The 27,740-nt window shown below is 46.0% G+C and overlaps 1 protein-coding gene across 7 annotated transcripts in view; it reads left to right on the top strand.

Moving 5' to 3' along the window:
- Window positions 1–27,740, top strand: part of GHR (growth hormone receptor) — a 207,506-nt gene that overhangs the window by 27,367 nt on the left and 152,399 nt on the right. For 4 of the 7 annotated variants that reach the window (XM_029060280.2, XM_029060279.2, XM_029060278.2 and 1 more), the window contains one exon: window positions 9,518–9,632. In XM_029060280.2, the coding sequence (XP_028916113.1) occupies window positions 9,593–9,632 (40 nt within the window). In that variant the 5' untranslated portion in view covers window positions 9,518–9,592. Of the gene's footprint in view, window positions 1–9,517; window positions 9,633–18,004; window positions 18,103–20,351; window positions 20,524–27,740 lie in introns of those variants that run through there. The other 3 variants (XM_029060277.1, XM_029060276.1, XM_029060282.1) reach the window with 2 other exon arrangements.

Here is a 27,740-nt window from a genome sequence, read left to right as displayed (position 1 = left end):
TGTAGGCCTGGATAGAAACAGCCAATTGTGTTCCTCCGGCATGTTCCCGTTCATCACTTTATAAGTGAATTTCAGTCAGCATGGAACCAAATTTTTCTTAACTTCCTGTTTAACATTTTCATCCATCTTTAGAGTCCCCTTAATCGATAAATTTTCAAAAACAATTGGTCTAGGTTTTGATTTAAATTGCAAGCTCACTGATGGCAGGGATCATATCTATCGACTCTATTGTACTCCTCCAAGTGCTTAGGACCGCGTTCTGCACGTAATAAGTACTCAGTAAATACTCCTGATTGATTAAACTTGACCAGGAACTCCCAAAACACCTATTCTCCCTAAATTCTGCTTTCAGACGTTGACTTTTAAAATGATACAATTACACAGTGACTCCTTTCAGATTCCATACAAACTGTACATTTGTGGCACAATTGCGTTTCGCCTCTCCCAAAACATCGTTGTTGTCTTTTGCTGTCGAGTCGTGTCTGACCCATAGAGATGCCATGGACATATCTCTCCCAGAATGCCCCACCTCCATCGTTCTGGTAGTGGATCCGTCTAGTTTTCTTGGTAAAAATATGAAAGTGGTTTACCATTGCTTCCTTCCGCGCAGTTAACCTGAGTCTCCGCCCTCGACTCTCTCCCATGCCGCTGCTGCCCAGCACGGTTGAGTTTTGACTTGTAGCAGATTGCCTGCCACTCGCTAGCCACTGCTCAAGCTAGGAATAGAATGGATTTGCCTCTGCTTGATTCTCCCTCCCATAGTCGAGATGGGTAGAGTACTGAAAACTCTCCGGGTGCAACCCAGAGAGGTGTCCCGAAACATAGATGTATTTAAAACTCATCCATTTTTTCCCTACTTCTCCTCACTTTCAAATTTATGTGGGTTTTTTTTTCAATCTGCCATAGCAGACACTGGTGAGCAGAGAAGATTATTATTACGAATATTATGATTATTATTGTTATTCAAAAGCTCCTTGTGGGTTACTTCAGAGTTGGAGCTAGGGTTCGCTTCCTATCTGTGTTATACCTTTCATGACCTGTGAACCCTGAGAAAGCTGTAAGACATTGTTCAGAAATGAGGTCATAACAACACCCACACAGTGCCATATAGAACACTTACAGCTTTTACCAGGCGTTTCTGATCCAACTTTAGCATTCGACGTGCAGCTTTAGAGCTTGGTGAACTGAATATATAGAGATCATCTCCAGCTACTCGTCCTGGGCCGGAAATGTGTCTGTTTATTGTTGTATTGTACTCTTCCAAACACCTAGTGCAGTGCTCCGCACACAGTAAGTGCTCAGTAAATGTGATTGAGTGAATTGAATGAACACCTGGTACTTCAAAAACAAAACCCTCAGTTAGTACCCCTCGTCGATGGAGTCCCACATTTCCTGAAAGGAGTCAATAATCTGTTTCCAAAACCCGAAAATAATGAATGTGGAATCAGGGGCTCGTGGTCTAATGAAGATGTATTAAACATTTAATTAATTTCATTTAACTAATTTCATTTAATTAAGGACTGTCCTACTCCTTGTCCAAGGAGATCTGACAGATCTGAGTTCAGAGCCCCTATAATGCCTCAATCAATCAATGAGATTTATTGAGCACGTACTGTATGTAGAGCACTGTACTAAGTGCTTGGGAGAGTACACTACAACAGAATTAACAGACACAATCTAGAGCGTACACTCTTTGTGGATACGCAATAGGTCTCATCCTTCTCTATTTTTTATCTTTTTTAAAATGGTAGTTGCTAGCACATCCTATTTGCCGGGCATCATAATAGGTACCTGGGTAGATACAAGCTAATCAGGTTGGACACAGTCCATGTCCCATGTGGGGCTCACAATCTTAATCCCCATTTCACAGATAAGGCAACTGAGGCACAGAGAAATGAAGTGATTTGCCCAAGGTCACAAAGCAGAAAAGCGTCAGAGTCAGGATTAAAACCGAGGTTCTCTAACTCCCAGTTGCATGATCTTTACACTAGGAATGCTGCTTCTCTAAGTTTTCCAAGTGTTTAATACCGTTCTCTGCACTCAGTGGATGCTCAGTACAGTTAATTACAAGAGAACCATTATCAAAGGTGATGATCATGTTCACCCTTTGTCCTTTTTTTAATGTTATTCATCAAGCGCTTCCTATGTTGAGAAGCAGCGTGGCTCAGTGGAAAGAGCACGGGCTTTGGAGTCAGAGGTCATGGGTTCGAATTCCTGCTCGGCCACATGTCAGCTGTGTGACTGTGGGCAAGTCACTTCACTTCTCTGTGCCTCAGTTCCCTCATCTGTAAAATGGGGATTAAGACTGTGAGCCCCATGTGGGACAACCTGATTCCCCTATGTCTACCCCAGCGCTTAGAACAGTGCTCGGCACATAGTAAGCGCTTAACAAATACCAACATTATTATTATTATTATTACTGTGAGCCCCAGGTGGGACAACCTGATTCCCCTGTGTCTACCCCAGCACTTAGAACAGTGCTCGGCACATAGTAAGCGCTTAACAAATACCAACATTATTATTATTATTATATGTCAAGCACTGTTCTCCTGGGGTCGATACAAGATAATCAGGTTGGACACTGTCCCTGTTCCATTCACTCAGTTGTATTTATTAGGTGCTTACTGTGTGCAGAGCACTGTACTAAGCACTCAGAAAAGTACAGTGCAACAGTAAACAGTGACAATCTTTGCCGGGCTCACAATCTAAATCATTTGTGTATATATGTATATATTTATCATTCTATTCATTTTATTAATGATGTGTATACATCTATAATTCTTTTTATTTATATTGATGCTATTGATGACTGTCTACTTGTTTTGTTTTGTTGCCTATTTTCCCCCTTCTAGAGTGTAAACCCATTGTTGGGTAGGGATTTTCTCTATTTGTTGCCAAATTGTACTTTCCAAGCACTTAGTACAGTCTCTGCACACAGTCTCTGCACTCAAATATGAATGAGTGAATGAGGGAGGAGGATTTAATCCCCTGTTACAGATAAGGTAACTAAGGCACATTAAAGGTAAGGGACTTGTCCAAGGTCACACAGCAGACAGGTGGCTGAGCCAAAGTTCGCACCCAGGTCCTCTGAATCCCAGCATTGTGGCCTAGTGGAAACAGTACAGGCCTGGGAGTCAGAGGTTATGGGTTCTAATCCCGGATCCACCATTTATCAGGTGTGTGACTTTGGGCAAGTCACTTCTCTTTGCCTCAGTTACCTCATCAGTAAAATGGAGATTAAATCCACAAGTCCCACCTGGGATAACCTGATTACCTTGTATCTACTCCAGCGCTTAGAACAGTGCTTGGCACATATTAAGCGCTTAACAAATACCATTATTATTATTATTATTCTGCAGCTAACTGGTTACATCCAGAATATAAGCTCTGTCTCCTTATTTAGTCTCAGCTTCTTAACCTGGAAAATGGAGGCACACTACCTGCCCTCTGGACCGTAAGTTCCTTGCAGGCAGGGAACGTGACTATCGACTGCTGTATTACCTTCTCCCAAGCATTTAGTCCAGTGCCCTGAATACAGTAAGCACTCATAATCATAATAATGTTGGTATTTGTTAAGCGTTTTCTGTGTGCCAAGCAGTGTGCTAAGCGCTGGGGGAGATACAAGGTCATCAGGTTGTCCCACGTGGGGCTCACAGTCTTCATCCCCATTTTACAGATGAGGTAACTGAGACCCAGAGAAGTGAAGTGACTTTCCCCAAGTCACACAGCTGACAAGTGGCAGAGCTGGGATTAGAGCCCACGACCTCTGACTCCTAAACCCGGTCTCTTTCCATTAAGCCACGCTGCTTCTCATAAATGCAATGATTGATTGATTAGTCTCCCTACCTCACAGGGATCATGCACAGGTATGAGGTGATTGATGTGAGGGTGATTTGGGAATCTAAAAGTGCTAGACAAATTCAAGTGCTCCAATTTCATTTGCATTTATTTCCCAGCAGTTGGCTTTGGGATGCTGGTATTTCATTAGTTGCTTTGGACCTACTGAGCATGCAGTTTACTATCTGGGCGGAAGTTTGAGCCTGAGAGTCAATCATGTGACACCTTCGGCGGGATTCTGGCCTCTTTGTTACCAAATCACTCTTTGGACTAATTGCTGGGAACCGGATACAATTCATTAACCAGAAACATACTCCATCTCGTCTCTCTCGCCGTCAACCCCTGCCCACGTTTTCCCTCCGAGCTGGAGCTCCCTCCCACTTCATATCTGACAGACCACCCCTCTCTCCCCCTTCAGAACCCTCCTAAAATTACATGTGCCAGAGGCCTTCCTAGACTATGCCCTGTATTTATTTATTAATAATAATATTAATAATATAATGGTACTTGTTAAGCGCTTACTATGTGCCAAGCACTGTTCTAAGCACTAAGGTGGTACAAGTTAAGCAGGTGTGACACATTTCCCTGTCCCATATTGGGCTCACACCCTTAATCCCCACTTTTTACAGATGAGGTAACAGAGGCACAGAGAAGTTAAATAACTTGCCCAAGCTCACACAGCAGACAAGTGGCAGAGCTTGGATTAGAACCCATGACCTTCTGACTCCCCGGCCTGTGCCATATCCACTACACCATGCTTCTTCCCTCATTTCCTCTACCCACCTTTCCAACTGTATCAACTATGCGCTTGGGTGTGTATTCATTCAATTATATTTATTGAGCGCTTACTCTGTGCAAAGCACTGTCCTAAATGCTTGGGAAACTGCACCCTTTAAGCAATTTGATACTTACCCCAGCTCCACGGTAGTTATGTAAATATTCCTGTAGTCTACTATTCTTCCCATCCTTAATCTAATTTAATATTCATTCATTCAATAGTATTTATTAAGCGCTTACTATGTGCTGAGCACTGTACTAAGCGCTTGGAATGTACAAATCGGCAACAGATAGAGACAATCCCTGCCCTTTGACGGACTTACAGTCTAATCGGGGGAGACAGGCAGACAAGAACAATGGCAATAAATAGAGTCAAGGGGAAGAACATCTCATAAAAACGATGGCAAATAAATAAAATCAGGGTGATGTACATCTCATTAAACAAAATAATATCTGTCTTCCCCCATAGATTGTAAGCTCCTTTTAGGCAGAGTATCAAGTCTACCAACTCTATTATGTTGTGCCTTCCCAGTCACTTAGTACAGTGATCTATCCACGGTGAGTGTTCATTAAATACCATGGATTGATTGATTGATTCCCACTTTACCATCAGTTCGACTGCCTGCACACACCTCTGATCTGAAGCTCCGAGGTTTTCCAGAGCTGTAAGCAGGTTGGACTGCTGGGGAAAAAGCTTGCAGAGTTGGGTTGGCTTGTTTATCCAGTAGAAATAGCATCAGGTCACCGAGGATTGAAAACAGCACACAGTAAAAAGAAACATGGCCTAGTGGATAGAGCACAAGCCTGGGAGTCAGAAGGACATGGTGGGTTCTAATCCTGGCTCTGACACATAACAACAATAATAATAATAATAGTATTTGTTAAGCACTTACTATGTGCCGGGCACTGTACTAAGCTCTTGGTTGGATACAAGCAAATCAGGTTGGACACAGCCCTACATGGGACTCCCAGTCTCAATCCCTTAGTACAAGCGCTTAGTACAGTGCTCTGCACATAGTATGCACTCAGTAAATACTATTGAATGAATGAATGAATCCCCGTTGTACAGAAGAGGCCCAGAGAAGTGAAATGCCTTCTCCAAGGTCCCACAGAAGATATGTGGCGGAGCCGGGATTAGAACCCATGACCTTCTGACTCCCAGGCCCGTGCTCTATCCTCTACGCCCTGCTGCTTTTCATTTGTCTGCTGCCTGACTTGGGCAAGTCACTTCACTTCTCTGAGCCTCAATTACCTCATCTGTACAATGGGGATTAATAATGATGATGGTATTTGTTAAGCACTTACTATGTGCAAAGCTCTGTTCTAAGCGCTGCGGGGGTTACAAGGTGATCAGGTTGTCCCAGGTGGGGATCACAGTCTTAATCCCCATTTTACAGATGAGGTAACTGAGGCACAGAGAAGTTAAGTGACTTGCCCACAGTCACACAGCTGACAAGCAACGGAGCGGTATTAGAACCCATGACCTCTGACTCCCAAACCCATGCTCTTTCCACTGAGCCATGCTGCTTCTCACAGTGTGAGCCCTGTGTGGGACAGGGACTGTGTCCAACTCGATTACCTTTTATCTACCCCAGTGCTTAACACAGTGCTTGACACGTAGTAAGCTCTTAACAAATACCATTACTATTATTTTTATTATTTTGCGCTTAACACTCAGCGCTTTGAACAGTGCTTGGCACATAGTAACAGCTTAAATACCATCATTAATTATTATTTTCATCATCATTAGCTTCATAGATCTGAGGCACTGAGAGGGAGAGAGAAGGCAAGAGAGAGAAGAAAAACTTCCCCTGGTTTGTAATGCACACCAGAGGGTCACCAGCCTCACCTACCGCCACAACCCTTGGTCGGCCTTTCCCTGTCAGTCGTATTTTTTGAGCGCTTACTGTGTGCAGAGCACTCTACTGAGAGTTTGGGAGAGTACAATAGAGCAATGTAACAGATACAGTCCCTGCCCACAGCGAGCCTACACCTCAGAAGACGATGAAGGAAGGGTGGCCTGATGATATAAAGGAGTTCATTTATCCAGAGAAAGTGTAAGAGCAGGAAACATTACTCCTTTGTCCCGCTCTAGTTGGATTCTGTTTACTTACATGGATAATCCTATTTTCCTAAGTGTTCTATAATCATCTACCTTAAGGCAAATCAGACTTTGAGCCCTAGTAGAAACCCCATAAACCCAACGTCTTTTTTTCTGGTTATTTTGTGAGGTTTCTTTGTGGGTTTGCACTGGGGAGAGTGCTGAGTGTATTGTGCTCCAGACCTAATTTCACATACTTTTAACCTCCTGAAATAGGTTAAGCTCCCCTCCCCTCCTCATCAGCCTGACTCACTCCCTCTGCTCTACCCGCTTCCCCGCCCCACAGCCCTTGTGTAAATTTGTACATATATATTATTCTATTTATTAATGATGTGTATATATCTATAATTCTATTGATGCCTGTCTACTTGTTTTGTTTTGTTGTCTGTCTCTCCCCTTTTAGAGTGTGAGTCTTTTTTTGGGTAGGGATTGTCTCTATTTGTTGCCAAATTGTACTTTCCAAGCACTTAGTACAGTGCTCTGCACACAGTACGTGCTCAATAAATACGAGTGAATGAATGAAAAATGTGGCAAGCCATGGGTTCTGGTTCTTTCAACTGCTTGGTGAAAGGCAATACATCAGAAGCAGTGTGACCTAGTGGAAAGAGGACAAGCTTGAGCCTGGGACTCAGCAGACCTGACTTCTAATCCCAGCTCTGCCACTGGTCTGCTGTGTGACCTTGGGTAGGCCACTTAACTTCTCTATGTCTCACTTCCCTCATCTGTAAAATGGGGATTCAATTTTTTTATGGTATTTGTTAAGTGCTTATTATGTGCTAGGCACTGTACTAAACACTGGGGTAGATATAAGCTAATCAGTTTGGAAACAGTTCCTGACCCAAATGGGGCTCACGGTCTTATTCCCTATTGTACAGATGAAGTGACTGAGGCACAGAGAAGTGAAACGACTTGCCCAGGGTCACACAGAAGACAATAATAATAGTAATTAAGTACTTACTATATGCCAAGTACTGTTCTAAGCACTGGGGTTCGCTATCTAAGCAGGAAGGCGTAGGATTGCAGCATGGCCTAGTGGATAGAGCACGGGCCTGGGAATCAGAAGGACCTGGGTTCTAATTCCAGCTTTACCATTTGTCTGCTTTGTGGCCTTGGGTAATTCACTTAACTTTGCAGTGCCTCAGTTACCTCATCTCTAAAATGGGAATTAAGACTGTGAGCACCATGTGGGACAAGGACTGAGTTCAACCTGATTAACTTGTATCTACCCCAGCACTTAGTACAGTGTCTGGCATATAGTAGGCGCTTAACAAATGCTATTGTTACTATTATTGTAAGAATGATTAATCTGCTTATAGGAACCTTATGCCATCCTTAGCTATTAGGCCCCAACTGTGTGACACATGCTGGATGCAGAACATTCTACTACTCAAGAAATACCTCTGATTGATTGGCATTTGGGAAGGTACAGTCTATCAGTGCTATTTATTAAATGCTTACTGTTTGCAGAACCCTGTACTAAGAGTTGGGAGAGTACAGTACAACAGAATTGATAAACATGTTCCCTGCCCACAACGAGCTTACTGCCTAGAGGGGAAATATATAATATGCAGTACAGTATAAGTAGAAACTTTGATTCCCTAAATGAGCTTACCGTCCACAAGGGGGAGTGGATATTAATATGAATAAATAAGTAATTTATAATATATAATTTAAAGATATGTACTTAAGTGCTGTGGGTTTGGGGAGTGGGGTGAGTGCAAGCTTACTGTCTAGAGAGGGACTATGTAATGTACAATAAAGTAGACATAGAAGATATGGTTCCCTGCACACAGTGAGCTTACTGTCTAGTGGAGGAATTTTTAATATACAATGCAATGGAAGTAGAGGATATGATTCCCTGCTCAAAACAAGCTAGAGAGGGAATATGTCCTACGCAGTACAGTGTAAGTAGAAGATATGGTTTCTGCCCTCAAGGAGCTTATGATCTAATGGCCCCTGAAAATAGACAGAATTAATGCTGTGGGATAACCTGGCTCGTGTTTATTTTCCATTTTACATTCTGCAATGTGGTACAGCTTTGGGAGCCTGGGCTATAATAGTAATGACTGTGCTATCTGTTAAGCTTTTTATGTACTCCAAACACCATACTCAACAAGATCATCAGGTCAGATACAGTCCCTGTCCACATAGAACTCACAGCCTAAGTAGGAGGGAGAACAGGTAATGAATCTCAGATGAGATAACTGAGGCACTGAGAAGTTAAGTAGCTTGCCCAAGGTCAAAAAGCAGGCAATAATAATAATTGTAGGATCTGTTAAGCACTTATTATGTTTCAAGCACCGTTCTAAGCACTGAGGCAGATACAAGGTTTTCAGGTTAGACATAGTACCTGTCCCATATAAGGCTCACAGTCTAGGTAGGAGGCAGTAGGATTTGTTGTGAGCAGAATGTGTCTGTTTATTGGCAGAATGTGTCTGTTGATTGTTATATGGCACTCTCCCAAGTATTTAGTACAGCACTTTGCACACAGTAAGCACTCAATAAATACAATCAAATGAAGACATAAAATTGAGAATTTAATCCCCATTTTACAGATGAGGAAACTGAGGCAAAGAGAAGTGAAGTACTTGCCCAAGACCACTCAGTAGACAAATGGCCAAGCCAGGATTAGAACCCAGGCCCCCTGACTCCCAGGCCCATGCTCTTTCCACTAAGCCTCGCTATATCTCATTATTGAGAAAGCCCTCTTTAGAGGCACCAGAGCTGTAATGACAGATTCTCGACTGTTGGGAGTTTTCCAGTCTCAAATTCTCCTCTGCCCTACCTCCATTCCCTTCCTAGGGTATTCCATGTGTGGTTTCCGGCGTTTGCAGTAGATGCCCTCACTGTGGCCCGGAGCGAGGAAAACAACTGTGAATGCCAGCCTGCCTCGTCTGGGTGGAGGCTATGAGCACCGGTGAGTTGAACATTTCCAGCTTTCTCCTTTTTTGGGGGGGAGTAGGGGGTGGGTGTGGGGGGGGTATTTGTTAAGCACTTAGTTTGTGTCTGGCACTGTACTAAGCGCTGGGGTAGATACAGTCTAATCGGGTTGGACACAGTTCCTGTCCCATGTGGGGCTCACAGTCATGATCCCCACTGTACAATCAATCAATCAATCGTATTTATTGAGCGCTTATTATGTGCAGAGCACTGTACCAAGCACTGGGGAGAGTACAGTACAACAGAATTAGCAGGTAAGTTCTGCTGCCCAAAATGAACTTTCAGTCTACAAAGAGAAGTAGATATTAATATGAATAAATAAGTAATTTTTAATATATAATTTAATATATATGTACGTAAGTACTATGGGGTTGAGGAGTGGGGTGAATATCAATGTCTAAAAGTCACAGTTTGAAGCACATAGATAATAATAATAATAATTATGGTATTTGTTAAGCACTTACTATGTGCTAAGCGCTTTTCTAAGCGCTGGATGACACAGAAGGGAGAGCAAGCCAGGGAAAAGAGGGCTTAATTGGGAATGGCCGCAAGGAGAAGGTGTGACTTTAATAATGCTTTGTGAAGGTGGAGAGAGTGGTGGTCTGGCATATATGGAAGGAGAAGGGAGTTCCAGGCTAGGGGGAGGATGTGGGAAAAGAGTCGGAGGCGAATCAGATGAGATCGGGGCGCAATGAATAAAGTGGCATTAGAGAAGGGAGTGTGCAGGATGGGCTGAAGTAGGAGATGAGTGAGGTGAGGTAAGACAGGGCGAGCTAATTGAGTGCTTTAAAGCCAGTTGTAAGGAGTTTCTGTTTGACGCAGAGGTACATGAGAAGCAGCGTGGCTCAGCGGAAAGAGCCCGGGCTTGGGAGTCAGCGGTCATGAGTTCGAATCCCAGCTCTGCTACTTGTCAGCTGTGTGACTTTGGGCAAGTCACTTCACTTCTCTGTGCCTCAGTTACCTCATCTGTAAAAATGGGGATTAACTGTGAGCCTCACGTGGGACACCCCGATTACCCTGTGTCTACCCCAGCACTTAGAATAGTGCTCTGCACATAGTAAGCACTTAATAAATACCAACATTATTATTACACGGGCAGCCATTGGAGGTTCTCGAGGAATGGCGAGACATGGACTGAATGTTTCTGTCAATAAATTATCCTTGCAGCTGAGTGAAGTAAGGATTGGAGTGGGGAGAGAGGCCTGGAGGTCAGGGAGTAGTCAAGGTGGATTTATCCTTGGGTCAGTATGGTAGCAGTTTGGATGAAGAGGAAAGGGCAAATTTTAGCACTGTTGTGAAGTTACGACCGACAGGATTTGGTGACTGATTGAATGTGAATGTGGAATGAGAGATGAGTCAAGGACAATGCCAAGGTACTGGCTTGTGAGATAGGGAGGATAATGGTCTTGTCTACAGTGATGAGAAGGACAAGAGGAGGACAGGGTTTGGGTGGGAAGATAAGGAGTTCTCTTTTGGACATATTTAATTTGAGGTGTCGGTGGGACATCCAAGTAGAGAAGTCTTGAAGGCAGGAGGAAATATGAGATTGCAGGGAAGGAGAGAAATTAGAGCTGGAGGTGTAGATTTGGGAATCATCTGCATAGAGAAGGAAATTGAAGCCATGGGAGCAAATTATTATTTTTGTCATGATACTTGTTAAGCACTATGTGCCAAACATTGTTCTAAACACTGGGGTAGGTTCAAGGTAATCAGTTTGTCTGACGTTTTAATCCCCATTTGACATGTGAGGTAACTGAGGCACAGAGAATTTAAGTGGCTTGCCTAAGGTCACATAGCAGACAAGTGGAGAAGCCAGTATTAGAACTCATGTCCTCTGATTCCCAAGCCCATGCTCTTTCCACTAAGCCACACTGCTTCCCAAATGAGTTCTCCAAGGGAGTGGTTGTAGAGCAGCATGGCTCAGTGGAAAGAGCCCGGGCGTGGGAGCCAGAGGTCATGGGTTCGAATTCCAGCTTCCTGTCAGCTGTGTGACTGTGGGCAAGTCACTTCACTTCTCTGTGCCTCAGTTCCCTCATCTGTAAAATGGGGCTGAAGACTGTGAGCCTCACACGGGACAACCTGATGACCCTGTATCTCCCCCAGCGCTTACAACAGTGCTCTGCACATAGTAAGCGCTTAACAAATACCAACATTATTATTATTATTATTTTTAGAGGGACAATAGAAGAAAACTTAGAACTGAGCCTTGAGGGGCCCTTCCTGTCTGAGGGTGGGAGGCAGAAGAGGAGCCAGCAAAAGAGACTGAGAAGGAACGGTAAGAGACAAAGGAGGAGAACCAAAACAAGATAGTGTCAGGTAATCCAGTTTGGGATAAAGTTTCAAATCTACAGCGTCAAAGGTGGTTGAGAGGTCTAGGATGGAGTAGAGGTCACCGGATTTTCCGAGAAGAAGGTCATTGGCTGCCTTAGAGAGGACTGTTTCCATAGAGTGAAGGGGATGGAAGCCAGATTGGAGGGGATCTAGGAGAGATTGGAGGATAGAAAGTGGAGATAGTGGGTGTGAACAACACTCTCAAGAAGTTTGGAGAAAAATGGTAGGAGGGAGATGGGACGATAACTGGAGGGAACTCTGGGAACAAGAGAGGGAGTTTTAGGATAGGTGATACATAAGCATGCTCAAAAGCAGTGGCGAAGAAGCCATTGGAAGCAGACAGTTGAAGATGGCAGTCAAGAAGGGAAGAAAGGAGGAGCCGAATGTTTTTAAAAGATGTGAAGGGATGGGGTCAGAAGCACAGGTAAAGTGAGTAGATTTAGAGAGGAGGCAAGAGATCTCATCTTGAGCTACTGTAGGGAATATAGGGAAAGTCAAAGAGGGTGGAGGAGGAGCGGGGGATTGGAAAGGAGCAGGGGAGATCTTAGGGCGATCACGTTTCATGGTTTCAATTTTGCTGATGAAGCGTATGGCCAGGTCATCAGGGCAAAGAGATGGTGGGGGCAGTGGACAGAAGGTTTGAGAAAGGAGTTAAATGTCTGGAACAGCTGGTGGGGCCAGTGGATATGGGATTGAATTAGGAAGGAGAAGTGTTTTTGTCAGGCAGTGAAGAGGACCAAATTGAAGCAGATAAGAATGAACTTGAGGTGGACAAGGTCAGAGACATGTCTGGATATCCTCCCACAGTGTTTTGCAGCTCGGGCACAGAAGAGAAGGAAGTGAACTTTGGAGGTGCTCCAGGGTTGTGAGTTAGTGATACGGGACCGGAGGAAGGACAGGGGAGAAAGGAAATTGAGTTCAGTGGAGAGAATGGTGTTGAGTGTGTCAATCTGTGCGTCAGGAGAAGATAGTTTGGGTATGGAGACCAAATGGGGTAGGATGGCTGTAGAATACTAGGGGGGGGATCAAAAGAATGGAGGTCTCTGTGGGGGAAAAGGACAGATTTACCGGGGGGTGGCTGTATGGGAAAGAGAGAAGGTGAGGAAGTTGTGGTCAGAAAGAGGAATTTCAAAATTGGTGACTGGAGATTATAAGAGCAGGTTTGTGCCTAAATTGGTGAGTGTGTGAGGTGGGGTGGAGCAGGAGGTCACTGGAGCAAGGGAGTGAGAGGAGGTGGACAGTGGAAGGATCACAGGGGCCATCCACATCAATATTGACCTCCCCAAGAATCCATGCAGGGATGGAGAATGAGAGGAGGAATGAAAGGGACCGAAATGATTCAGAAAGTTGGAGGTGGAACCAGGGTGGGGAGGGGAGGTGGCAGATGACTGTGACTAGCAATTGGAGTGGGTGGCAAAGGTGGATAACACGGCCCTCAAAAAAAGGGAAAGAGAGGAATGGGGGAGGTAGGATGGTACAAAAATGGCATTAGGGAACGAGAAGGAAGACAACACCTCCTCCTTTTCCTGTGTGTCTGGGGGAGCGGCAGAAGATGAGACTCCCTGAAGAGAGAGTGGCGGGGGTGATTGTGTCATCTGTGGAGAGCAAGGTTTCAGTGACGGTGAGGAGGAGAAATGACTGGGTCACGAACAGGTCAGTAATGAAGGGAAGCTTCCCCATGATGGAACGGGGGTACCACAGGCCGTGCTTGGCTGAGGCTGTGGGGGTGAGGTGTAGGAAGGGGCCGAATGGGGGTGAGCTTGCGAGGACAGTGCTGGGGGAGGGGGAGGGGGGCAGCACTGGGGCAGGATGACAGGGATGGGGGCAGGGAAGAGAGATGGGGGGCTGCACAAGGGATGGGGAGGAATTGGCTGGAAGCACACTGAGAAGGGCTGGCCTCTGAGGGAGGCTCATAGTCTTAATCCCCATTTTATAGATGAGGTAACTGAGACCCAGAGAAGATGAGTGACTTACCCAAGGTCCCCCAGCAGACAATTGGAGGAGCCGGGATTAGAACCCAGGTCCTTCTGACTCCCAGGCCTGTGCTCTATCCACTAGGCCATGCTGCTTCTCCTTAACCCACCACTCCACAACAAACAAATGGAATCTCTTACAAGACCCCTACCCTCCTCTGTGAATAAGTAACTGAGGCCTTCCCCGGGCTAGGATCCTCAAGGCTTGTTCCTGTGTGCTTGAAATTAATTCTTCTTCAGCCCACACCTTGTCTGCAGGCTACTGGCAACCTCTGCCTTTGATGCCATTATCAACATTTGCATGGGTGATATACTTTTCTGAAACTTTGGTCCCCGTGTGTGGTTCATGGTGAATGATGCTGGCCTGTGCCCCTCTCTACTTGGGAACAATTTTTAGCGACTCGGCTTGCATGCGTTAGTATCTTGGCTTCCAATACAACTGTTTCAAGGCACAAATCTCTGGCAGATATTGGTGTTCCATTAATAATAATAATAATAATAATAATGTCACAAATGTTACAAATAATAATGGTACTTGTTCGCTTACTATGTGTCAAGCACTTAGGTTAGTTATAAGCTAATTAGGTTGGACACATTCCCTGTCCAACATGGGGCTCACAGTCTTGATCCCCATTTTCCAGATGAGGTAATTGAGGCCCAAAGAAATGAAGTGACTTTCCTAAGTGGCCTGAAGATGCTCCATTGCTTTTGTGCTGCTTCAACTTAAAAGAGGGCAAAGGTGTCTGAGGTAGAGATTCTGCTCAGAGCTTTAGGAGCCGTAAAGGTGATATTTCCACAGTTTCACTGTTCTTTAAGAAATCAGCCTGGACTCCGAGGTCTAGAGTTGGGAAGGAGACGGGCTTGCCTGCCAGTCTCCAGTAAAATTTGTGCGCTCTCTGCCTGGAACTCCCTCCCCACTTCAAACCACATTTGTACCCTGTGAAGCGCCTAGAGAAGCAGCGTGGCTCAGTGGAAAGAGCACGGGCTTTGGAGTCAGAGGTCATGGGTTCAAAACCCGGCTCGGCCATTCGTCAGCTGTGTGACTTTGTGCAAGTCACTTAACTTCTCGGTGCCTCAGTTACCTCATCTGTAAAATGGGGATTAAGACTGTGAGGCCCACGTGGGACAACCTGATTCCCTTGTGTCTACCCCAGCGCTTAGAACAGTGCTCGGCACATAGTAAGCGCTTAACAAATACCAACATTATTAGTACAGTGCTTTGCACAATTCTCCCCCGATTAGACTGTAAGCCCGTCAAACGGCAGGGACTGTCTCTATCTGTTGCCGACTTGTGCATCCCAGGCGCTTAGTACAGTGCTCTGCACATAGTAAGCGCTCAATAAATACTATTGAATGAATGAATGAATAAGTGCTGAAGAAATACGATCAAATGAATCTTTCTTGTAAACCACCTCCTTCGGGCGGTTGATCGAAGTGTGGAGCAAGGAGCCGAGCTTAAGGTGGTGGGAACGGAGATCTCATAGTGGCTTTTGCAGCCCTGCACTCGCTCGTAGGTAAATAGCAACGTCGGTGATTTCTTCTTCAAACTCCAAGGAAGACTAGGGATAGAGCTCCAACTTGCAAGCCAACTCTGGTTCCCACACGATGGTGAAATGGCAAATAGCAAGTAGTTGTGTCTAGAGACACTGGCATCTGCTCCCCACTCTAGACTGTAAACTCGTTGTGGACCCCTAATGTGTCTACTGACTCTGTTGTATTCTCCCAAGTGCTTAGTACTGCGCTCTGTGCACAGTTAGCACTCAATAAATACTGAGTGATTGCTCTCTGTTTAACAACTCTCAGTAGTGAAGAGGTGATGGAGCGGCAAGACCTAGTGAGTAGAGTATGGGCCTGGGAGTCAGTAGGTCTTGGGCTCTACCACTTGTCTGCGGCATGACCTTGGGAAAGTCATTTTACTTCTCTGTGCCTCAGTTACTTCATCTGTAAAATGAGGATTAAGATTATGAGCCCCAAGTGGGGCCCAGACTGTGTCCGACCCAATTACCTTGGGTCTACCCCAGCGTTTAGTACAGTGCCTGGCACATAGTATGCACTTAACGAATACCACAATTATTACTGTTATTATAATCATTATTATTAGTTATCCAGCTCCAGAGCCGGGAGGTCCCTGTGTTTTCCCCTTTGGCCCTAGAAGATTCTTGCAGGCCTAGAAGCTAAAATAAATGCTCCCGGATTGGAAACATTCCAATAGGAGGGATTTGCATCAGGAATTGAAAGTCTTGTGAGAGGAGCTGAGCCTCAGAGTTTATGGCCTCAGTGATGTTTACCGGACCTCAAGCGCTTAGTACAGTGCTCTGCACATAGTAAGCACTCAATAAATGCTATTGAATGAACCTACTGTCTCCAGAGTGTTGTACTGAGTACTTCCAGGGGCAGGGTGCTATCCAGGGTGCAGGTGGCCCTGTAGACTGTAAGTTCCTTGGGGGGCCCATATTCTATGATATTCTAGGGTGTTGGTGTGCAGGGATAATGTCTACCAACTCTAAGGTATTGTATTTTATCAAGAGCGTAGTACAGCACTCAACAGATCCCAGCCCTGACACTTATCTGCTATGTGACCTTGGGCAAGTCACTTTACTTCTCTGTGCCTCAGTGACCTCATCTTTAAAATTGGGATTGAGACTGTGAGCTCCAAATGAGACAGGGACTGTGTCCAACCCAATTTGCTTGTATCCACCCCAGGGCTTTGAACAGTGCCTGGCATATAGTAAGTGCTTAACCTATACCATAATAATAATCATCATTCTTAATATTAATAAGTAATGAATGGCAAATAATTTAAAGATATGTACATAAGTGCTGTGGGGTTGGGGATGGGGCAAATATCAAATGTCCAAAGGTCACAGAGCCAATTGCATAGAAGACACAAAAGGGAGAGCAAGCCAGAGAAAAGAGGGCTTAATCAGGAAAGGCCTCATGGAGAAAATGTGACCCTAGACTGTCAACTCCTTGTGGAGAAGCTTCTTGTCTATGAACTCCATTATTTCATACTCCCCTGAGCACTTAGTACAGTGCTCTGCACCCAGTAAGTCCTCAAATACCATTGATTGACACTACCGATACACTGCTCACCTGGAAGGAATTGTAGGGGTGGGGATTAGAAAATTTGCCCTAAATGTCATCATATTCCTAAACTGGGAAGGGACAGGGCTCTATCCAGGGTCTTTGTACTTTTTCCTAGTGTTCAGCACAGTGCTGGGCACAGAGTATGCCTGGGAGGCAGTGTGACTTAGTGGAAAGAGCCTGGGCCCGGGAGTCAGAAGGACCTAATCTTGGCTCTGCCACATGTCTGCTGCGTGACCTTGAGCAAGGCACTTCACTTCTCTGGGTCTCAGTTACCTCATCTGTAAAGTGGGGTTTAAGAATGTGAGCCCCACGAGGGACAGGGACTGTGTCCCATCTGATTAATTTGTATCTTCCCCAGTGCTTAGAATAGTGCTTGGCACACAGTAAGCACTTAACAAATAGTAGTAGTAGAGAAGCAGCGTGGCTTAAGGGAAAGAGCATGGGGTTGGGAGTCAGAGGACATGGGTTCTAATGCCACCTCCATCACTTGTCTGCTGCGTGACCTTGAGCAAGCTACTTAACCTCACTGTGCCTCAGTTAGCTCATCTGGAAAATGGAAATTTAGACTGTAAGCCCCACATGGGAAGACCTGCTTACCTTGTGTCTACCCCAGCACTTAGAACAGTGCCTAGCACATAGTAAGTCCTTAAGAAATACCATTAGTATTATTATAGTCGTAGCAGGATACGCCAGAAATAGCAGGTGGAATTTAGAAGGATAAACCAAAGTGGAGTAAAATCCTTTTCCAGACTCCTGCTAAGATGAAAGCTCAAACTTTCAAATGTCTTTATGAAGCAAATGAAGCAAACTGACGAATCCATCTGTTCTCCCCATGACTTGGATCACTTAGAGGAAAAGTAACAAAGAAGGAAGAAAGTCTGAATTGGACAGTCCTCATTGTGATTCCACTTGGATATGGAAATTGTGTTTGCATTGGTGTTTGCATTTGTATTTGCAGTTTGTTTGCAAACGTGTTTGCAATTGGAGGTTCAGGCTTCACCCGGGATTGAATCCTCGGACAGAGCAGGAGAGGCGAGGGGACACGGCTGTCTTGCAGTGAGTTGATGTTTTTCTGAATTACAAAATAAATGTTGAAACTGCTGCACAATGAAAGGATGTTTCCAAACCATGGCTTTTAGAGGTTATTAGAAGCCTTAGATAATGACCTCGTTCTGGAATTAAGAAGGTAGTGTTTAGAAAGGGGTGTGGGGTTCCAAACACGGAATGGCCCGGTGGGGTATAAATCTACACCTGGTCGGTTCTGTCTAGGGGAGAGGTGGTAAAAGCCAGCTTCATACTAACTTTTAAGGTGAGAGAGGAGAGATCGGGGTGCATTTTTCTGAGACTCGGATCAACTGCCCTGTCATGTTCTCTCTTGCGTTTGAAAATGTGCCGCTCATGCCTGATTGTTCAGTTGCATCCCTGAAATTGAGTGACAATGTGGGAGTGCAGGGTTTGGCTGTCATGAACTTGGGAGAAGTATAAAAGCGGAAAAAGCTGGTACTAAATCCAGTTGAGAAATCTGTAGAGAGGTTCCTTAAAATGGAATACTTGTAACCAACCACCCGTATAGAACAAAAAAACCCAACTTGGTCTTTGGTGTTTTTGCAAAGTGCGTGTGAAATCTCTAGGGCTCGTATGTGTTGTGGTGGTTAAGGGACTTAGTTTTGCTAAATGGAGTATGATTTTCTGAATAAAATTTGGTTCTCGCGTAGAATGGGCTTCATGTCCCCGACAAAGCCCAACTTTAGTAAAACTCACATTATAGCACACGCGTCTTGCCCGATGCCAAATGTGTGGATCCAAACATTACTTCTAACCCCACGGTTGTGTTCTATCCCGATAGATGTTTTGGAGAGGCGAAAGGAATTATTCACGTGGCCTTGGAAAATTGCACAAGGAATTGCTTAGCTAATAGACCAGAGGGAGCTATTCCCTCATCTTTAAGGGCAGTGTCCACAGGGCTGCACCTTTAGGGGTTAAAGAAATTGAGACCTATTGATTTGCCAAGGGGGTGGCAGGATGTCCAGAAGGGCTTTATTGGTGTTTTTTGTTGTTGTTTTAATGATTCTTGCTAAGCGCTTAGTTTGTGCCTGGCACTGTACTAAGCCCTGGGGTAGATACAAGCTACTCATGTTGGACACAGCCCCTGTCCCGCTTGGGGCTCACAGTCTTGATCCCCATTTTACAGTTGAGGTAACTGAGGAACAGAGAAGTGAAGTGATTTGTCCAAGGTCACACAGGAGACAATTGGTGGAGCCAGGATTAGAACCCAGGCCTGTGCTCTTTCCACTAGGCAACGCTGCTTCTCAGTATTCCCTTAGTGGGGTCATGGTCATTATTTAGTGTGATTCATACGTGTTACGTGTTCCTTGTATGTGTCCACTGTGCCCACATAAAGGACAACTCAGACTCCTCTAGCGTTCTCAGTTCAATCCTCATCCCAGACTTGACTTCCTGGTGTCCAGTCTACGAGGAACGGCCACCGATTCAAGTTGCTTTATGTCATTTCCCGAACCCCTCCCGTTCCCTTGCTCCTTGAGTTTCAGCCATTTCCTATCCCGCCTCTCAGCTTCCCCTTCACCCTGACAAACTCAAAGCCCCTTCCGAGGTGATGGCTGTTTGAAAGTGAGAAGGAATTCAAATTATCCCCCTTAGGAAGAAGGGGAAGAAAATTGCTCTCAGCATGGTAGGTCGGTTAACACGCTTATGCTGCTTGTTGCAGATGCCTGGTCACGTCTGCCCACCCAGAATGCTCTGCTTTGAGTAATTTGAAGAGGGAAAAATCAAGTTGCAAGTATAATTTAAAAAAAAAATTGGTTTCCAAACTTTTGGCCTGGGCTTGGCCTCTTGGTCCCTTTCCCTCACCCCAGGGGAACAGTGAGAAGCAGAGTGGCCTAGTGGCTAGAGTCCAGGCCTGGGAGTCAGAATGACCTGGATTCTAATCCCGGCTCCACCATTTGTCTCCAATTTGACCTTGGACAAGCCACTTCACTTCTCTATGCCTCAGTTCCCTCATCTGTGGGACAGGGTCCATGTCCACTGTGATTAGTGTATGCTAAGCCCCAGGGCTAGGTACAATGCTTGGCACATAGTGCTTAACAAATACCATTTTAAAAAAATGGGCAAAGGAGGCATCTGAGCGAGCCATTGGTCCTTGTTTCTCACCCCAGGGCAAAGGAGGCATCCAAGCAGGCCACCGGTCCAATTGGGCCACTGGTGCAGAATTCCACCCAATCCCAGTAAGGGGACAGCCACCTCCGGTCCAGAGGGCAAACCTTGAACTGGATAACTGTCCCGGGACCCTGAGGTTACTGCAGATGACGCGAACCTCAACCCAGCATGCCGGTCCTCTGGCTCTTCACTCCGGGTCCCGACCTATTCCCGGGGAACCCCCTCCAGAGATCTCACCCTCGGCAGGCTCGGCAGCGAGACCCCTCCTCCGGGGGCTCCCCATCTTAGGTTTCCACGGGAACCGTAAGTCTCCCGTGGGTAAAAAGCGCCGTCTGTCTCTCTCTTTGCTTTTCCTCTCCGGTTTACTTTGGCCCGTCCGGCCGGGTTGGGCATCCAGGCAGCGGTTATTGACGGGAGTCACTCGTTATCTTCCCGCACATGCTCTTCCGACAAGTTAAACATTGACCGTTTGGCGGCGGATGGCGTTCCACGGGTTGGCCGCCCCAGGCTGGCACCACTGGGCCCCCGGGGGAGAGGGTGGGTGGCTTCCGTTTGGAATCATAATCTTTGTCACCACTGGGGTATTTGTGAAGTACCTACTATGTGCTAAGTGCTGGGGTGGATCATCAGATTCGTTTCCCGCTGTGCTCCTGGCACGGATTGGCCCTATCCAGCAAGTCCAGACTTCCTTGCCTTTTGTGGACTGTTGAGGCCCAGAGGAGGCCGAGGGATAAATTAGTGGTGGCGTTTATGGAAATGTGTTGGGGGTGCGATTTGCATAAGAGACGTTTGGTTGGTTTACAGATTTGATTGGGCGTCCTACCAGGTCTACCAATCCTTCGTAGAACAGGTTGAATTATGACCCAACATGGCACCGCTTCTCCCTGCCCATCATATGATACAATCTGACACCGGCCTGGTGGTCGAGTCCCTGCACCATGCGGGCCTGGGCACGGCCTCTCTGGGCGGAACAGTGATGACAGGGCTCCGTGACCCAGGGTTTGCCCTTGCCCAGGTACATTTGCTGGGCCAAGGGATTTATTTTTTGTCCTTTCTTCAAGTAAATATCAAACAAACACAAAGCTTCTTGTTACATCTCCTCCGTCCTCCCCTCGGGGAGTGTGGATCTGGCGAGGAGCTGCAGGTCAGTCGGTCAGTCATATTTCCTAAGTGCTTACTGTGTACAGAACACTATACTAAGTGCTTGGAAGCGTGAAAAATAACACCAGGCAGACACATTCCCTGCCCACAGTGAGCTACATTCTAGAGAGGGAGACAGACATTAATATAAATAAATAAATTACAGAAATGTACATAAGTGCTGTGGGGCTGGGTCAGGTGATAAATAAAGGGAGCATGTCAGGGTGATGCAGTAAGGAGTGGAAGAAGAGGAAAGGAGGGCTTAGTCAGGGAAGACCTCTTGGAGGAGACGTTCTTTCGATAGACTTTGAACAGGAGGAAAGTGATTGTCAGATATGAAGAGGGAAGGCATTCCAGGCCAGAGGCAAGATGTGGGCTAGAGGTCAGTGGTGAGATAGATAAGATGGAGGTGCAGTGAGAAGGTCGGCATTAGAGGAGCAAAGTGTGTGGGCTGGTTGTAGTAGGAGAGTAGTGAGGAGAGGAAGGAGGGGGCAAGGTGATTGAGGCTATTAAAGCCAGTGGTGAGGAGTTTCTCTTTGATGCAGAAGTGGCTGGCCAAACACTGGAGGTTCTTGAATGAGAAAACATGGCCTGTGCTTTCTTGCTAACCCCGCTCTGGCCGCCAGTCCGGAGCCCAGCCTGACGAAATAGGAATGAATTTAGGGCAGCACGAGCCTTCTCAAGGAACTGGGACAGAGCCACTTCGGTTTGCCGCTCTCCCGCTTTGAAAGGAGGGAAAATGGCTTCCCCACTCTTGCTACCGCTCCAGAGCCTAGGCTGAGGAGTGAGGAGATGGACTTAGATCCCCTCTCCCGCTGTCTTCACCTTAACGGCCTCTCTGCCCCCTCGAGGAACCAAGACAGCGGAGCGCATGCATCCCCCAGGGCAGGACAGGACCCAGGGGACCGGTGATCAGCCTGCATCCCTTCAATCAATCAATCAATGTCAGTGATATTTTTTGAGCACTTACTGTGTGCAGAGCACAGTACTAATGCTTGGGAGAGTACAATACAACAGACTTAGCAGGCACGCTCCCTTCCTGTATTGAGCTGAGCGCCACCCGAGTGACAAGGAATATCCCGCCTCCCTCTTTCTCCTTTATCAGGTTACTTGTAATTCAAACAGTGAAGATGGAGGACCAGAAGATGCTCTAAACTGTTCGTCCATTGAATTATCTTCCTGGGTTCTAATCCCAGCTCCTTGACATACCTCCTGTGTGATCTTGGGCAAGTCACTTCACTTCTCTGACCTCAGTTACCTTATCTGAAAATTGGGGGCTAAAACTGTGGGCCTCAAGTGGGACAGGAACTATGTCCAACCTGATTAGAGCGTATCAACACCAGCACTTAGTACAGTGTCTGACACACCCTAAGCACTTAATAAATACCACACACAAAAAAAGTATTTCACCCAATTAACATGCCTTAGCACAAAGTATGCCAACCCGTCAAGGAAACCATATTTATCAAGGGTCCAACTTGGGCTCAGTAAATTCATTTAGACCTGGTCCTTCCACCACTGGGGCTCGCAATCTAAGGAAGGAAGGAAGTGGTGGAAGTGAAATAGAAAACAATGGGTAAATTCCAAATTCACCAATCCAAACTAAGTAGATCAAAAGAGTATTTGGAGAGAAGAGGATTTCTGAGATTCCTTCCTTCACCTCAGTGCTCCGGGGAAGAATCCTTGTGTTGTCAGTCCTTGTATTTACTGAGCACTTATTGTGTGCAGAGCACTGTATTAAGCACTTGACAGAGGACAATAGAACCGTAGAACAGGCACATCCCTTGCCCACACCATGTTTCGGCACGAGCCTCTGGCAGAGGATGGAGTGGTTTTTGGAGCCAGCGGGCCTTGTTCTGGTCGAAGGCAGCGAGCCTGGATGGGGCTAGAGTGACTGCGGGGAACCTGGGACTCCTGTGTCCCTTTAGGGACTACCACCACATGGGTCCTCACTTATGCTTTCCCCCCAGCCCCCTTCCAGCTCCTCTAGGGGGAATGGAGCATATTCATCCCAGGTGTTGGTCTGATTTACAGGGAATAAATTGATCTGGAAAGGTCTGTCAATCAATCGATGCTATTTACTATGTTCAGAGCTTACCCTCAGCCCTATGTAAATATCCATAATTTATTTCAGTGGCCGTCTCCCCTTTAGACTCTAAGGTCCTTGTGAGCAGGGAACATGTCTACCAAATCTGTTGTGCTGATTTCTCCCCTGCTTAATACAATCAATCAATCAATCACATTTATTGAGCGCTTACTGCATGCAGAGCACTCTACTAAGTCTAGGGAGAGTACAGAGAAGCAACATGGTGTAGAGGATAGAGCACGGGCCTGAGAGTCAGAAGGTTAGGGGTTCTAATCCCAACAGAGACGGCAGATACGTTCCCTGCCCACAATGACCTTTCAGTCTAGGGGAATTGTACATTGTAAGTAGTTAAATACCACAGTGGTTATTGTTTTTATGTGGTGTGTGAGTACAACAAGGGCCTTGGGTTTCTGACCATCCATGGCTGTCCTGTCACCCCAAGGGGTGGATTGGTGTTAAAGGAGTGAAATTGAGAGACCGGGTTATAGGGGGAGAGGAGTGAGGATAGGCTGAAGGGAGAGCTGAACTTTTTAACCTTGATTCTGGCCATTTGAGGTAGGTTGTGAACCTCTTAACCTTGATTCTGGCCATTTGAGGTAGGTTGTGATTATGCCCTGCTGTTCAGGTTTGTGCCTTGACTTCTAGGCTGTTAAACTCAATTATGTGACCTGACCTTGGGGAAGGAATGAGGTGAAAGAGAGGCCTTGAACCCCGGCGGTTTTGGTCACTGAGAAGCAAACTGAGGGCCAGCCAGTAAATCATATTTAGTGAGTACTTGTATGCAGAGCACTGTCCTAAGTACTTGAGAGAATATAACAGACCCATTCCCTTCCCACAGTAAGTTTACAATCTAGAGGGGTCAGTGAGAGAAAAGTCCCAGGGGAGCTTCGAGTGGGAGAACTGAGGGACAATCCACTCTCTTTCCTCAGTCTGGTAAAGGGGCAGGGGATGGGCAGATCTCCCCCTCTAGACTGTAAGCTCGTTGTGGTCAGGAAACGTGTCTGCCAACTCTTGTAGTCTATCAACCAATCGATCAATGGTGTTTATGGAGTGCTTACTGTGTGCAAGGCACTGTATTAAGCACTTGGAGGAGTACAACACAGCAATATACCAGACACATTCCCTGCCCCACAGAGGGGGAGACAGACGTTAAGATAAATACACTACAGATATGGACGTAAGTGTTGTGGGGCTGGGTTGGGGGTGGTGAATAAAAGGAGCAAGGGAGTGGGAAAAGTGGAAATGAGGGCTTTAGCAAGGAAAGCCTCTTGGAGGAGGTATGCCATCAATAAGGTTTTGAAGGGGGGGAGAGTAATTACCTGTCGGATATGAAAAGGGAGTGTGTTCCAGGCCCGAGACAGGATGCGGGATTCTACTCTTCCAAGTGCTTAGTACAGTGCTCTGCGTATAGTAATCGCTCAATAAATACCATTGATTAATTGATTGATCCATCCCCTAATCTCCCCCAGACCAACTGCCTCTAGCAACCTTTCATCCAACACAGTAAGAAACCAAGACACCCTGGCTCTGCACTCGCCTGCTGGGTGACATTAGGCAAAACACGTAAGTTGTCAGTGCCTCAGTTTCCTCATTTGTAAAATGGAGGGAATTCAATACCTGTACTCCCTCCTACTTAGACTCTGAGCCCCATATAGTACAGGGACTTGCATAGATCCCACTCCTCAGGACAAGGTGCTTACTAAGTACCACCACAGTTCACTCAAATCCACCTAGGGCAGAGCTGGGCAGGGCAGTGCCGTTGCAGACCAAGCGGGTCCGCCGATCACCACTGGCCCAGCCACCGCTGTCGGGGTATCAAATGGCCGACAGGTTGGGTTCAAACCTTGAAACCAGAGAGCTTTCATTTGATTGCCAAAAAGTATAATTATTTACCGGCGCTGGCTTGGGGTGGCAGTTTGACATTTGTAGGAGAGAGGGGAATTGAGGTTAGTTAATGTCCAGAGCCAGCTTTCTAAACCCGGCTCCACGGTCCAGTTCTCTGTGCCAGGCCGCCTGAAGCAGGCTGGGAGCAACAGCTGAAGCAACCAGGAGGAAGCAGGGGCGGACCGACACAGCCTATTAAAGAAGGTTGTGTGTTTGGAGGAGGGGAGGGGGTAATACTTAAAGAGAGCCATGTCACTACCCCTGAAATGCTCTCCAGAAAAACAAAGAGTAACACACAACCCCCCATCACCTGCATCTTTGGAAGACAACAGCCCCAGGGAGTGGCAAGAGTCTTGCCCGGAGCCCTTGAGTGGAGATTTCTGAAACACGTTTTGCTCCAGTGCTTTAAATCTTAACCCTGTTGAGGCATTGGATATGTAAAACGAAAGATTGGATTTTATAATAATAATTGTGGTATTTGTTAAGCTGAGATGGTACAAGATAATCAGATCAAACATAGCCCCTCTCTCAGATGGGCTCACAGTCTAAGGGGGAGAGAGAACAGCTGAGGAAACTGATGCGCAGAGAATATGTCAGTCAGTTGTATTGAGCACTTACTGTGTGCAGACCACTGTAATAAATGCTTGGGAGAGTACAATATAGCAACAAACAGACACATTCCCTACCCACAGCGAGTTTAGAGTCTAGGGGGGATGGGGAACAGACATTAATATAAATAAATTACAAATATGTATGTAAGTGCTGAGAAGGAGGGAAGGATGAATAAAAGGAGCAAGTCAGGGTAGCACAGAAGATAGTGGGAGAAGAGGAAAGGTAAGTGACTTGCCCACGGTAACACAGCGGACAGTCTTTGGAGGTAGAATTAAATTCTGGGTCTCTTGACTCTTGGGCCTGGGCTCTTTCCATTAGGCAATGCTGATTCTTGGCTTCTCATTTTAAAGCCAGCCAAACAATTTTGGAATGAGTTGTGAATTTTTCCTGCCCAAGCTGGGGCAAGTAGGAGACAACTGATTAGTAAATCACTGTGCTCATGTTTCCAGAGAGACACAATCCTTTCATGCTTATAAACTATCTCTGGTAAGTATTCATTCGTTCCTTGCCTCAAGTAGTTCCCCGTTGTTCTGATAAAAACTACACAGCGATCCAATTTCAAGGGAAGCATAAAGCGAAGTGTGATGCCTTTTGTTTTCTATTTATCAGCTGTGGTGAGTTTCAAATAAAAAATGTAGTAACTCTGTTGGATCCCAATTGATGTATGTTTGTCACTTGGCTTCTGTTGTGTAATTAGATACTCCGGTGTTGCCGCTAAGAACAACATAAATTTAAAATCCTGATACTAACTTTAAAGACTGTGAGATATGACAGGGTTTCTGAGTTTTCAAGCATCTACATACTAATTTATTCATTCACTGATTAGAATAATAATAATTCTGGTATTTGTTAAGTGCTTACTGTGTGCCAGGCACTCTACTAAGCACTGCAGTGGGTACAATCAAATCGGGTTGGACAGAGTCCCATCCCACATGGGGTTCACTATCTTAATCCCCATTTTACAGGTGAGGGAACCGAGGCACAGAGAAATGAAGTGACTTGCCCAGGGTCACACAGCAGGCAAGTGGCAGAGTGGGGATTAGAACCATGACCTTCTGACTCCCAAACCTGTGCTCTATCCTCTATGCCATGCCAGACTGCTCTCTTCACTCCTCTAGTGCCACCTTATTCACTGTGCCTCAGTCTCATCTATCTTGCTACCATCCCTTTTCCCCCGTCTTCCCCATAGCCTGGAACTCCCACCCTCTCTGTGTACACCAAACCAGGCCTCTCTCCACCTTCAGATCATTATTAAGGTCACATCTCTTCCAAGAGGCCTTCCCCAATTAGGCCCTCTTTTCCCCAGCTCACTCTCCCCCGTGTCGTCAGCATGGCGTAGTGGATAGAGCACAGGCCTGGGAGTCAGAAAGTGGTGGGTTCTAATCCTGACTCTGCCACTTGTCTGCTTTGTGACCTTGGGCAAGGCATTTCACTCTCTGCCTCGGTTACATCATCTGTAACATGGGGATCGAGACTGTGAGCCCCATATGGGACAGGGACTGTGTCCAACCCGATTTGCTTATATATACCCCAGTGCTTAGCAGAATTAGTAAGCACTAATGATTACCACAATTATTATTATTTTTGTCTTTGCACTTGGATCTATGGCTTTTGGGCATTTGATATTGACCCCACCGTAGCACTAATGTATGTGTCTATAAATGATATATTATCAATTATTTATATTAATGTCTGTCTTCCCGTCTAGACTTCAAACTCATTGTGGGCAGGAAACATGTCTGCTAACTCCCAAGTGCTTAGAACAGTGTTCTGCACATAGTAAGTGCTCAATAAATGC

Source organism: Ornithorhynchus anatinus, chromosome 3, assembly GCF_004115215.2.
Source record: "Ornithorhynchus anatinus isolate Pmale09 chromosome 3, mOrnAna1.pri.v4, whole genome shotgun sequence".
NCBI lineage: Eukaryota > Metazoa > Chordata > Mammalia > Monotremata > Ornithorhynchidae > Ornithorhynchus > Ornithorhynchus anatinus.
Note: the sequence above shows the minus strand (reverse complement) of the source record. Positions and strands in the feature narration are given on the sequence as shown.